Source organism: Sinocyclocheilus grahami, unplaced genomic scaffold (genome assembly GCF_001515645.1).
Source record: "Sinocyclocheilus grahami isolate Dianchi unplaced genomic scaffold, SAMN03320097.WGS_v1.1 scaffold1209.1, whole genome shotgun sequence".
NCBI classification, from domain to species: domain Eukaryota; kingdom Metazoa; phylum Chordata; class Actinopteri; order Cypriniformes; family Cyprinidae; genus Sinocyclocheilus; species Sinocyclocheilus grahami.
The window spans coordinates 179,238-193,746 of record NW_015506388.1 but is presented as its reverse complement, the minus strand read 5'-3'; the positions used below and the strand labels follow the sequence as shown (position 1 = coordinate 193,746).

The window sequence follows — 14,509 nt, the reverse complement described above, 5'->3', positions numbered from 1 at the left end:
GATATCTGCTTCGTCATGCCTGGAGCTGATCCGTGCTGGTTGCTGAGGAAATACAACAACTTTGCACTGTGGATCACCAGATCAGCTTTCACCGTGGACGAAGCGGAGTCAAGCCCGGGGTCGTTGCATGTGGTTGCCGCAAGCCCTCCGGACGCTCGTTCGTCGAATCCACCGGCCGTGCCGCTCTCAAGCCCGCCGCCTCTGCTCACTCTAGCCCTCCGGCCGTTCCTCACTCTAGCCCCCGGCCTCTGCTCACTCTAGGCCGCCGCTGCTCACTCTAGGCCAACGTGTGTGATGCTGTGTTACGTTGTGAAAGCGAAACTACTTTGTTTGGTTTATATTTATAAAAACTCATATTTTTTGGTTTAATTGTTGGTCAATTTTGACTCCTAAACTAACGTCTTTGGCCGCTGCATCATGTCTTGTTGTTTTTTCAGGGTCTCACACCATGAGCCTCACGTTTTTAAGGTGTAAAACCATGATGGTGGTACTTGATCTGGCAAGAACAATCTCTTATGGAATTTTCAGTGCACGTCAGGAGGCACAATTAGTTACGTTATCATAATTAATCGCAATAATTAACACACAAATTAACATTTTAATTACTAAACCAGCATCAGCATCTCTGATACTGAAAGTGAAGTCTGGCCTTTCTCTTTTCTGATTGTATCAGGCTGTGAGGGATGTTGTCTTTGTTCGTGTCAGTTTTTTTGTAAACACACTGATGTGAGAGGCTGTTTCACACAGATGTTTGTCAACTTTAAGGAGGAAGATGAAGGATATTGATTGTTCAAGGGCAAAACAGATATTTATTGATATAGATTTGCCTAAGATGATTGTCCGTTATTGGCATTAACATGTCTGTTGGCATCAAATGCTTTATTCTCAGAATTGTTTGTTTATAATGCATATCATATTAGTGACCTGGACAAACACAAATGTTTGTGTTGTGATGCCAACTCTGCTGACGCGCATGTTTTGTCACGATCTAGTCTGTGGGCTTATGTGGGTGGAGAAAGAAAGGAAAAGGCTTCTATGTCAAAAGTCATTTGTTTTGCTGGCAGCTGTCTTATTTTCCCCCTCCTGTATTTCAGGTTGTCATATCGACATGCAGGAGTCCAAGACCGATCAAACAACCAATAGCGGTCCAGGTGGGCAGGGAGGTCAGAGCTCAGAGAGTGAGAAGAGAGCAACCAGAGAAACATCTTCATCACCATCAGCCACAGCCCAGACCCTTCAAACACAGGTGAGCACCTTAACTAACTTAATACATTTGCTGCCAGTCTGTTATCATTGCTTTGTTTCTTTTGTACGTCAAGACTTCTAAAATTTCAAAAGCCAAAGTTCAGTGTTAATAGCTCTGGGCTGCATTTTCCAAAAGGATTGTAATCCAGTGGTAGAGACCACTGGTGGCATTTGTTTCTACGATCAGCTTAGGCTTATGATGCTTTTGGGAAATGCTGCCCTGTACAGTTACAGGTTCATCAAGTCAGTGAAATTACAAAATAAAATGTAATTAATTGATACTTGATTTGCTTTATAATAAACCTAGTATGTTAAATAATATTGCAGTAGTACTTGTATGGGGCGTGAACATGTGACCCTCCACTTTTAGTGTGTAATTCATACCACTAAACCAGCTAAACAGAGTTTTAAAGAGTACACATACTGTTGTCTCCTACGGTTGTGTTATACTTACTTTGTATGTTAGTTCACCCAAAAATGAAAAATAATTTACTCACCCTCATGTCATTCCAAACCCATCTTTGTAATGCAAATGAAGATATTTTTAATATTCTCTCATTTTTTTTGTTCCTTCATTGAAAGTCTGTGTAATCAAAAGGGCATCTTATAGGTCATCCATATGAATCATGCAGTTTAATATATGTCTTCTGTAGAGACACAATCACTTTATATGAACAGATTTAATTTAGGCTTTTATTCACACATAAACAGTGATCAGTATGAGCATACATACAGCTCATCAAATATGGTAAATATTGTATAAAGCTGTAATGGTAAATATGGTATAATGTTGATTTACATAGCTCAATGGAATGAGAGAATATTAAAACCATCTTCATGAATGTTTCAAAGGAAGTCATATAGGTGAGTCAAGTCACAAAGAGATCTATATTGAATTGAATCGAAATTGGAGATTAATCGGAAACGAATTGTGAAATCTGAGCCGGTACCCAGCCTTGCATGAGACTGACATGTTGAAAGCGTTCCAGGAAGTGCATTCTCAAAGTAAGCTTGTATTGGTATGTCAACATTTGTTACACAGTAGCCTTGTTACTCATTAAATAAATTGAGCAATTGTATGACACACCCTTCTTCATTTAAATCATTGACATGTCTTATGTGAATCGGAGGCTCTGTGATATAGTTCTGTCTCTCAGAAATAGTCCTGTTGTCATTAAAAATCTTTATGCATGCTTTTATCTGTGTATGTGTGTGTAAAATGAATGCACATGCTAATATTGTGACAGCAGTGACTAAGTACTGCAGATTAATGTTGAGAAAGACCCAGCATATAGGTGAGTCAAGTCACAAAGAGATCTATATTGAATTGAATCGAAATTGGAGATTAATCGGAAACGAATTGTGAAATCTGAGCCGGTACCCAGCCTTGCATGAGACTGACATGTTGAAAGCGTTCCAGGAAGTGCATTCTCAAAGTAAGCTTGTATTGGTATGTCAACATTTGTTACACAGTAGCCTTGTTACTCATTAAATAAATTGAGCAATTGTATGACACACCCTTCTTCATTTAAATCATTGACATGTCTTATGTGAATCGGAGGCTCTGTGATATAGTTCTGTCTCTCAGAAATAGTCCTGTTGTCAATAAAAATCTTTATGCATGCTTTTATCTGTGTATGTGTGTGTGAAATGAATGCACATGCTAATATTGTGACAGCAGTGACTAAGTACTGCAGATTAATGTTGAGAAAGACCCACACATTGCCCCGATGCCCCATGTTCAGATTCCAGATGTGTGATGTCACCTCTGGAATATCGGCCAGACAGCTGTGGGTTCAGGGCACCGTCCTGTATTAAAACACTGAGAGAAGGCTCTAAAACGCTTGTGTAAATGCTTTCCCATGTTGTTTTCATCTCCCAAGGTTTGCCGTGTCATGATCTGTCTGCTTTCCCTTTTCTATTAATTCTTCTTTAAAATCTCCCATATCCGTTTGCTCGTCTCTCCACCCTTCTTTTTGAGAAGGGGAGTTCCACAGGGCCAGATGGGTGACCCTTCAGAGGTGTAAGAGGTCAGATCCGAGAGGATGGTCCCACCGCTGTGGATATTGTTCGCTTGCACTATTTGCATTTCTCTTTCCTTGATTTCTATCTGGAGGGCCTCACAATGGAAAATAAGACAAAAGCAACAGTGAGTGAGAGAGACGTCCTTTCAACAACTTTTGGAGACCTCTCATTGCTTTGGCACAGCTGGGGTGTTTACTTTGTGGCTGTTTCCTGACAACTGTTTTTTCCATTTCAGAAGGTATATAATGGTCTGGTTTAAATAAAAAGCATGCATGTCTCATGCAAAGACTTATGCTAATGCTTTTGTGATAGTAATGTGATAGTCTTCAGAGGAATGTGTGATAGGATCCAATCACCAAGGGACTGTGGCTGTGAATAGAGCCAAAGGTTGAATCCTCTGCACTTTATGCACAGGCAGTATGGAACTCTTATAGCAGGATGTTCACAGGTTATTAAATGAAAATGTTGCACAATCATCACTTTATTTGTTCTGTGAGGATTTGTTAAGAGACTACGTTATATGGCTGTGATAATTTTTATCAAATCGATCCTATAATAAGACTTTTGCTTGGATATATGTAGTGGCCTAATGGTTAGAGAGTCGGACTCGTAACCCAAAGGTTTTGTAGGGATTGTAGGTGGGGGTGAGTGAATGTACAGCGCTCTCTCCCACCTTCAATACCACGACTGAGGTGCCCTTGAGCAAGGCACCAAACCCCCAACTGCTCCCCGGGCGCCGCAGCAAAAAAAATGGCTGCCCACTGCTCCGGGTGTGTGTTCACGGTGTGTGTGTTCACTGCTGTGTGTGTGCGCTTTGGATGGGTTAAATGCAGAGCACTTGGCCACATGTCACGTCACTCCTATCTTACAGAGATAGTTAACCTAAAAATCTAAATTCTGTCATCATTTACTCACCATCTAGTCATTCCAAACTTCCTGTATGTGTGTTTGCTTGTTTTTTTTAATGATTTTGAAAAATCTCACCAAAGGTGCATTTATTTGATCAAAATACAATATAACTGTAACTGTAAGATAATTATTTTGTATATTAATGTATTTTAAAGTGTAATTTATTCTTATGTTAAGCTGAATTTTCAACATTATTATTCCAGTCTTCAGTGTCACATGATCCTTCAGAAATTATTTTAATATGCTGATTTGCAAATATTTCTTATTGTTATCAGTGTTGAAAACAGTTGTGCTGCTTTTAATATTTTTGTGGAAACGGTTATACTTTTTATAGGACTCTTTGAATAAAAAATGTAAAAGAACAGCATTTATTTGAAATCTTTTTTTAAACATCTTCACTGTCACTTTTAATCAATTTAATGTATCCTTTCTCAACAAAAGCATAAATTTAAGTACTAATGAAAAAGCATAAATGGGAAAAATAAATCTTACTGACCCTAAAATATTGTATAGTAGTGTCTTCAATTGTTTTTCACAGGAAAGTCATACAGGTTTGCAGTGACACGAGAGTCAGTAAATGATGACAGAATTTCAATTTTTTTGTTGAATTTCCATTTTTCTTTAATACAGTTTAACCAAAAAAAAAAATCAATCAATCTAGATTACGAAATATGTTGCCTTTGCCTTTGTGTTCTTGAAAACAATGTGAGTAGTCCTGGGAGAGCAGAGCAGCTCAGAAACTTGTTATTGTTTTTTTGGCATCTTCAGGCGCTACAAGTTGCTCAACAACAACAGCAGCAACAGCAGCAGCAGCAGCAGCAACCGAGTGCTGAGAAGTCCCCCAAGAGCACAGAAAAGGAGGCAGACGCGCAGGTAGAATTTTTTTGTTGAATTTCCATTTTTCTTTAATACAGTTTAACCAAAAAAAAAAATCAATCAATCTAGATTACGAAATATGTTGCCTTTGCCTTTGTGTTCTTGAAAACAATGTGAGTAGTCCTGGGAGAGCAGAGCAGCTCAGAAACTTGTTATTGTTTTTTTGGCATCTTCAGGCGCTACAAGTTGCTCAACAACAACAGCAGCAGCAGCAGCAGCAACCGAGTGCTGAGAAGTCCCCCAAGAGCACAGAAAAGGAGGCAGACGCGCAGGTAGGGCTGTACCCTCCTCCACCCACAGCACATACATAGACCTCCAGAGAACCATGTTGTTTACACTATTACACAAACAGACTTGTTTATGCTGCCTTCAACAGATCATAAAGAGATGGTGCAATCAGGGTGTGTTTTATTATTACATATTGTTACGATGGAAGATTACAAGTTCTCTTTTATTGTGCATGTAGCCTATTGTAAAACGAGTATTTTCTGTCTTGTCAGTTAACAGATAAGGCTATACTCCTGTTGAGAATTAGACAGCTGTAGAGCTTTAGCTGCAAACAGACATAATGTATGCTACCCAGTGCACAGCTGCCTTTATTTATTCATCATGAATTGAATGCGTTTTGCATGCGTCACATGTGAATGTGCATGCAAGTGGTGAAATGAGGGTTCTGATAGTCAGTAGTTCAAGTCAACATGCTACTATGGCAAGTGCAAGGGGCGGGATTACTAACCCGAGCCGTGTGACTGGATGGTTACATTAGGTTTGGGATCCTAGTAAGAGCGTTATTGGAGGCGGTGGGTTGGTCAGTGGGGTTGGGTAGTTGAAAGAAGAGTAGGAGGGTACTTGTGTTCTCACTAGTCTTCAAACATTCTGCGCAGCTCTCTGTTCCTGCCGCTTATGGAGTTATCAAGGTCTGTGAGTACTGAGACGAGCTCTGCTAGTTTAGCCGGAGAGGGCAACAGGTATAATGCTTGCTTTGTTGTGTTCTGGTATTTGATGTCTGTTTTGAGTTTTATGAGCATTTTTCAGGCAGTTAATTAAATGAATACGCATTTTCTGTTTCCTCACTGTGCTTTTATATAAAGCTTTTATGGCATTTTCCCCAACGATTGATTTTGAAATCTCTAAATCGCTTTAATTCTCTTTACACTCACATTTTAATTTTTAACTTGGAGATCATAAATGTAAAAAGCAGTTAGGTGTGTTCATTTGTTGAAAATGTATTCTTAATTGAGGGTGAGGATTTAGAGAATTTGTTGCTGACATTGTAGAAGTGTTTCAGAATTGTTCCAGACTGTTTTGGATCTTTAGAGGGAGTGATTAACTAAGTGAATGACCACTAGGGTCCATGATGTCCGATCTGATAAAAGGCTGAAAGCTTTGAATGGTCACTGGAATCTTATTTCTGTGACTCACTGTCTTTGGACTGTAATTTTATTCCCTGAATTACTTCTCTTTGTCTTTTTAAAGGCTGTGTTCACAGAACTGAGCCTTTTTTCCCCCTCTTGTTTTTTTTCCCCTTTGCCTTTGCAATTTATATTTACCCAGATGCACAGTGCAGGAAAGAATGTTATTTTTACTTTGGGCGGGGAACCACACCAAAATTGTTCAAGGTATTGAAGGGGAATAACAACGGGCTCTATTTGTTTTTGGGCTGCTGAAGCTTGTTGATTTATGGCTTGTGTTTTCAGAAGCGATCGCTTGTTGACATGTACTCACTCATGGGGAGTTGGTTCTCTGACACACTGGCAAGAACAATAACAACAACAACAACAAAACAATGTTTGGACTTGTCTGTTGTCATGGAGACAACACTCATCAGTGCTTACTGTGCACCCCGAGAGAGAATATTTACATTCATTTGCTGGCATGCTTATGTTCTTCTCAGGCTTTGACATTTAAAATATTTCTGTGTTGAGACTCGAAGGCATAGTAGTTTGTCTTTTTGGAGCTCGTTCACAAGCAAATGTTTAATTTGTTGTTAGGCTTTTTATTTTATTTATTTATTTATTTATTTATTTTGCAGTACTTCTGAAGCTCAATTTGTAAAATGTACTGTTTCTTTCCCTGTGATGTTTGGTCATGTCTACAATATAGTATATGGCATACTGCATTAATGCTTCTTAAAAGTGTATTCTTCTGCTGATGAAGAGAGAGCACTACGTTTCCTGCACCACTTTGCAGTGGGCCGCCGCTGAATCCAAAGTACCACAAAATATTAATATCAAATTAATATTACAATATCAACAATAAAAATAAACACATTTTTTGTTGCATGCCACACACAGTCAACCAGGAAAGCACCCATGAATCAGTTGCAGCAGTTACTGAATTAATCTGACTCGCTTACTGAACCACAAGTTATTCATTTTAGTCATGTCTGACTCTTAACTGAACCAAGAGATGCTGGGGCCTACTGGGTTTTGTGTTTTTCATGAGGCAAAATCAGACTAGTTGTTATGACAGCATGTAATTAAAGATACATTCCTTTTAAATACATAAATAGTTATAATTAATAAAATATATTACCATAAATAATATTTAGCTTTTATAAATGTAATGAAATCATTTTAAGACCAGTTTTTGCATTCTGTTTTGTCACCTGTGTGCTGCATTAAAAGGTCTGTAATCTAGGGGTGTAACAATATATTGTGCCACAATGTATTGCAATACAAATACTACAGTATGTATCGGTGCATAAGACGTGAATGATCTCATTTGGCAACAGACTGCTAGGTATTTTAGTACTTTTGAGGATAAAATATTTGGAAATAAATGCAATTCTACATTATTTAATAGAATTTAGTCATTATAGAACACAAATCATTTAAATTATTTACAATTCCCATTCCCCTGTGCCAAGTACAAAAAGAACAGCATCAACAATCTGCTGGATATCTCTGTTTGTGTTCCATCAATGAGAAGGTTATAAAAGTAAATAATGTCTAAATTTGACATTTTCTGGTGAACTATTTTGATTTTCAAGATTTTGGGCCATGAGCGGCCCCTCTGCGCGCACACACACACACACACACACACACACACACTGTATGGGAATCTTGTGAGTACAACAGTCGGCTGTTATTGTTCTCTCATAGTTGCAATATCTCAGTCCAGCAGTATGTTTATACGAGTCTGAACACAGACTTCTTTACTGGAAATTTGTGTTTGTTTGTGTTTCACAGACTTAATTAAAATGTGATCTCCAGTTTTGTTTTTACAGTTGCTGTGTACCCCAGTATGTATTATTTATATGAATCTGTAAATGTGACTTTAATTATTCTGTTTATGTTTATTGTAAACATCTTAAAAGCAGCGCGAGAGTGTGTGTGTGTGTGTGTTTGGCTTGAGATGTGGTAATTGCTAGAGGCCAAGTGAAGCATGGGCTAACTCATTGTGAATCCAGTGCATTTACATTTAAAACACTCGCCTCTGTTGTGGGCATTTTTGTTTGTCTGTTTTTGTTGGTAGCATTTTTAATGTCAGTGTTTGAGCTGCTGTGAACAAATGAAAAATGTATTTGTCTTTTTAATCTTGACTGGTTGTTTGCCTTGGTTTATGGGCAAATTAAACTGAGATAACTGAAATGAATGCTTGTAAGATACGTTTTTCCAATCATAGGCTGAGGGGTTTGTCCTTGGATTTTATTGAGGACTGTAAGCATTGTGGGTTTCAAAATTGTTTGTGTATTTGTTTACTTGGTCTTGTTGATGTTGACCGTTGAGGCCCAGAGGACTTGGAAACTATTCCCTGAATGTCTAAACAATAAAATATACAGAGGTCTGGCATAGTCTTACTCTGGTATCTCTTTTTAGCTTCAAAGTGTTTACCATCCTTGGGGAAGAGGATTGAAATTGGATTTGTTGGAGAGGCCTTTGTTCTTGGGAGTTTGTGATGTGCTTTTTTACATCACAAGGTGTGCAGATGAAGTGTTTCAAGTCGTGTTCAACTTGATGAAATCAATCTGAACCATTTTGAAGAGGCTAATAAATGTCTCTTCATCCTAAAGCTTGACATATTGTACATATTGCATCAGTGGCTGTGTGTATGATTAAAATGTGTGTCTTGTTATTAGTGAAAGCACAGTCAGTTATGTCTTAAGTGAATATAAATATGTGTGGGTGTATAAAACACTGGGTGTTTGTTAAAAGTATTGGATGTGTGCTTTATAGCTTGCAGTGTAAATGCAGCCTAATCAACCTGCTGCTGTATATTATGGTGTTAATATGAATTCCCGGAAATATTGAAGAATAATAGGCAACCATTCTCTGCACTCGGCTGAATAAACGTACTAACTTTAAGTCATTTAAAAACAAGTATTAACACTACATTAAGCTGAACGAGAAGAAAATGCACAGCTATTTTTTATTATAGACCTGCTTCTCGGTTAAATTCTGACAGTGCTGAATTAGTGATTAATATATTATCACTAATAATCAGGATTTCGGCAATAATTTTAGTAGTTTTTCACATTTGATTCCTTTTTAAGTTTTTAATTTGTAAATGTTAATATATATTTTATATTATTATTATATAAAATATATTATTATATTTTATATTATAATATTTTAATTATTATTTTAAAATGTAGTAAAACGTATTAGATTTGGTTATGGTATCATGAGAATCATGAAATTTAACTGGTATTGGTATCGGCTACTACATTTTTGATATTGGGACAAGCCTAATAAACAGCTACTGTATGCTAAATAATGAAGTGATTGTATGTGTGTGTCTGTAGGTGGCTGTATCAGTGGGGATGATAACTCCTCAGGCCATCACCCCTCAGCAGATTCAGCAGATCCTTCAGCAGCAGGTCTTGAGCCCCCAGCAGCTCCAACTGTTACTGCAGCAACAACAGGCCCTCATGTTACAGCAGGTACACACACATCAGTGCTGTGCAGTTCTGCATCTGCAGCACCACAACAACGAAAAAAGTATAATTTAGTGGAGTTGCTTACTAAAAGAGACAACCTTTTTACAGGCCCCCTCCCATATTTTTATATTAACAGAAACTGGGAGTGTTGCTATATTAAAGAGGACATAACACACACAGTTTCACCCAATCTCATGTTAATCTTGAGTACCTATAGAGTAGTACTGCATCCTTCATATCTCCAAAAAGTCTTTAGTTTTATCACATTTATAAAAGAAAGATACAACTTTACGATTCTCTGCGGAAAAAGCCGAGCTCCTGGAGGCGTGCCGTGGGCGGGGCTAAAGAGTGACGAGCACTTGAGCTCCGACTGCCAACAAAACAGACATTTGATGCCGTTCCATTCCAAAAAGTCTTTAGTTTTATCACATTTATAAAAGAAAGATACAACTTTACGATTCTCTGCGGAAAAAGCCGAGCTCCTGGAGGCGTGCCGTGGGCGGGGCTAAAGAGTGACGAGCACTTGAGCTCCGACTGCCAACAAAACAGACATTTGATGCCGTTCCATTTACCGTCTGCAGTTCTGAATCATGACCGGGATCTTTTATCACTGGGACCGCTCCATCTTTCAGTATCAAACGATGTGCAAATCCAGCGTCGAACTGGGTCTTGTTTTTAAAACGTTCGTCAACAAACACACTTGTGAAACTGCGTTGCTGCTCCGGAAAAACAAACTGTGTCCACTGTTTACATAACGCTGGGTTCTTTAGGAAGCTGAACAAAGTTATCTTTCCCTTACAACCAAAAACACACTTCTTTAGAGCCATTCTTCCCAAGCGAGTCCCGTGCAGCGCAGCTGAATGAAGCACGTTGATGGGCGTGATCTCGCTCTCGCTCTGGTCGATGTGTGCGCGGGCGCGCTCTTCCGGGAGAAATGGCCATTTAAGGAGTTCCACCCTCATCTACATCATGAAGAGCCACGATCGGAAAAAAAAACTCTCCGAAACTTGTACGAACCCGGAAGTACGATTTTTAGCACAGAAATACTCCGTCATACATCCAAACTGTTTTTTGAAATTTTGTCCATGCTTCGCATGAGAATCCAACTCTTTAAAAGTGTGAACAACTCTGAATGCATGAAACAGCATTGTACCCCCCCCCCTTCCTTTTTAAATTATCCATGATTTTTTTCGTAATTCCAGAAGTTTCAGGAACTACTGTCTCACATTAAAGCTTAGTGTAGTTGTGGTCAACCAGTTTGAGTTTTGCTGTGCCACATATTGATACCTAGAGAGCAGGGTGGCCAATACAATGCCAATGAGATTTATACAATTTGTGGAAGTTAACAAGCAGTTATTTAACAAAATATTTACTCAATCTTTTTTGAAAAGAGAAAATGTGCATTATCCATTGACAAAGCTAATGGCAGAATTGACTGCCACTTCTGTTCATCATCCAAGCAGCCTCATTATGAGCTGATGTGGGGATCTCAGAATGCCCAAATTTCAGCTTATTTATCGACTTGGTCAAGATATCGGTCTTTCACTAGTGTGTAAAATACCTTGGATTGATACGTGACTTGTTTTCGGTGTTGATGTTTTCTCAGCAACAGCTTCAGGAGTTCTATAAGAAACAGCAGGAAGAAATCCACCTGCAGCTCCTGCAGCAACATCATGCTGGGAAACCCAGTAAAGAGGTAACAGCATCACAATACCTCCTAGAGCAGTGTTTCCCACCCGGGGTGCCGTGTAAAAAATCATTTTTTAAATATTTTTAAATTGCTAAACTGTTCAAAAAATGCAGCTATTATATAATATCCATTTCTGATGTCGCCAATAATTAGAGATGCACTGAAATTCCGGCTGCCGAAAATTAGTTCACCGCTCAGGATTCACTTTCACGTGGTGTGACGCTCTGCGTATTATCCCGCTCTGTGTGTGTGTGCCCCGCTCAGTCGCTCCACTCGTATACCGTTCATGCTCATCGGAACAGCAAAGTCCACTCAAAAATTGAGCTGACAGGAAGCATCAATGTAGTACAGTATTGTTTCTGTCTGCAATAGCCCTGCTGTGTTGTAACATGGTGTGGTATATGAGCAACTCTGGTAACGCTGCCCTCTCATTCATTGATCTGCTAACCGCTATATGTTATGCTCACGTGTTCTGATAATAATAGCTTTCTAGGACTAAACATTATTTGGATAATTGGTAAAAAAAAAAATAATAATAATTAAAAAAAATTTAAATCTTAACCCTACTGTTAGACCTACCTGAAAAATTAAAAATCTATTTATTTAATTCGAAGGCCTGTCGTTATTTTTTATTTGTGCTATCATTATTTATTTCTTTATTTGTTCTTATTTTATTACTGACTGCTTACTTGTCATTTTTTATTAAATTCAAAGTTTGAAATCAGGCTATCTCGTGGTACTGCAACAAAATTACCCCACTGTAAAATTAAAAAACCGCTGAGTGAGCAAAAATTTGTGAGATAGCTAGTTATAATGGTAATTAAATAATGTTTACATATGTATAAAAGCCTACATTAAACTCTGTCATATAAATTGGTCTCTTCATTAGAAATTAGCCTACTGATTGCCACCATTGATGGACAAAATTCTTTAATAATATTAAAAATATCTGTATGACATTATATTCTGCAGTTCTTCCCTGTTGTACCGAATATCTACACTTGTCAAATTATCATATCGAAGTTAGAAATTCAAATATTGTGACAAAATTAATTTTGTAGAGTGCCACGAGTTTGTTAAAATTTCCAAAGGGTGCCGCGACTAAAAAAAGGTTGGGAAACACTGTCCTAGAGGACCATCAGATCAGTTTATTGCAATCTGTGCCAGCTTTTCACTTGCCACATTTCTCTCTTTTGTTGGCTTTGTGTGTCTGTACAGTGAGCAAGTGAAGACACCGGCTGTGGTGTCTGCAGCTTTACTCACTTGAGTAAAAAAGTCCGGCTGTGCAATGATGCTATGAGTGAACGAAGACATCAGCAGTGACTGTACTGTGAGTGTCAAGTTTCTGTCTCTGTATTTCTAACAGCAGATGATGGCCCAGCAGATGGCTATACAGCAGCAGTTACTCTCCGTTCAACAGCAGCACCTGCTCAACCTGCAGAGACAAGGCCTGTTGTCTGTCCCGTCGGCTCTCACTGGTACACTGCCTCAAGGTAAGAACACCTCACTGCCACAAGACATGATATAGCAGTATAAGACCAGTGGAATTGTACCCCCTTAAAGAATGCATCCTGAGGATACTGGAGGTCACCAAGTCACTGTAGTCTTGTTTTTAACTTTGAGCGCCACTTTAGAAGGCTCAGCTGACCAGCTATGCATCGATGCTAAAACAGAGATTACGCTTTCCTTGGACATGACAACATATTTTCACAAATATATGACTCGGCCTGGAGGACAGACGCAAGTAATCGCACGCGCTCAGTCGATCTCTCTCTCATTCACTGTCTGTTTAGGCTTGTTAAGTGCAAATCTACAGAGCCTCTGTACCAATCAGCATGGTTTAAAAAAAATCTTACAGCCTATTTATTTATTTGAACCTTTATGTAAAATTAACACATACAAAACCAATTAACAATAAAACGACAACATATCTAATTGAACAACATAAACCATCAAAATGCAATTTTTTTTATTTTTTAAGATGGCCTATTGTGATCAGTGGTGGAAAGAGTACTGAAAAAATATACTCAAGTAAAAGTACCATTACCTTCCAAAAAATGTAGTGTGAGTAGAGTAAAAGTACTTGTCCAACTTTGAGCGCCACTTTAGAAGGCTCAGCTGAACAGCTATGCGTCGATGCTAAGACAGAGATTTCGCTTTCCCTGGACATGACAACATATTTTCACAAATATATGACTCGGCCTGGAGGACAGACGCAAGTAATCGCACGCGCTCAGTCGATCTCTCTCTCATTCACTGTCTGTTTAGGCTTGTTAAGTGCAAATCTACAGAGCCTCTGTACCAATCAGCATGGTTTAAAAAAAATCTTACAGCCTATTTATTTATCTTGTTTGTTGTAAAGAATGAAGAATATCTTTCATCCAGCAGTTTTAATTTTGACTGCCAACTCTTTAAAATACATCAAAACAGCAATTGAAACAGTATTCGGTTGAAGAAAAGATGAAAGTTATTCTCAGTACAATCATCCCCATTTAAATCATAAAGTTTGAAAAAATAGATTTAAAATCATGTGTAAGGCCACTGAGACAGCATATGCTGTTGTTGCACATAAAATATTAATGTTTAGAACAGTGCAAATACAAACACCATTAGAAACTCATAGTTCAGCATCACACACCATGATATGGGTTCAAATGAGAGCCCATTTCTCTCCAAAACGGTGCCAGTTTTAGCGTTTTGCAATAAAGAAATAAAAATAACTAAACTTGATCATTTATGTTACAATTTTAACATAAATGCACATTGTTATAGAAGGATGGCAAATTCATGCCATACCTTTTACACATTTACTCAAATTGTTATGCTGATAATACAATTTGTAAGGAAAAATGCATTAAATAGCGAAGTATTTCTGGGGAAAC

General features: G+C 38.2%; 1 protein-coding gene across 6 annotated transcripts in view; it reads left to right on the top strand.

The window, feature by feature from the left end:
- LOC107568046 (forkhead box protein P1-B-like) overlaps positions 1-14,509 on the top strand; it is a 48,289-nt gene that overhangs the window by 18,582 nt on the left and 15,198 nt on the right. For 2 of the 6 annotated variants that reach the window (XM_016253889.1, XM_016253888.1), the window contains exons 2-6: positions 1,095-1,246; positions 4,948-5,052; positions 9,803-9,940; positions 11,544-11,633; positions 12,994-13,120. In XM_016253889.1, coding sequence (XP_016109375.1) covers positions 1,109-1,246; positions 4,948-5,052; positions 9,803-9,940; positions 11,544-11,633; positions 12,994-13,120 — 598 coding nt within the window. In that variant the 5' untranslated portion in view covers positions 1,095-1,108. Of the gene's footprint in view, positions 1-1,094; positions 1,247-4,947; positions 5,053-5,231; positions 5,328-5,965; positions 6,024-9,802; positions 9,941-11,543; positions 11,634-12,993; positions 13,121-14,509 lie in introns of those variants that run through there. The other 4 variants (XM_016253891.1, XM_016253890.1, XM_016253892.1 and 1 more) reach the window with 4 other exon arrangements.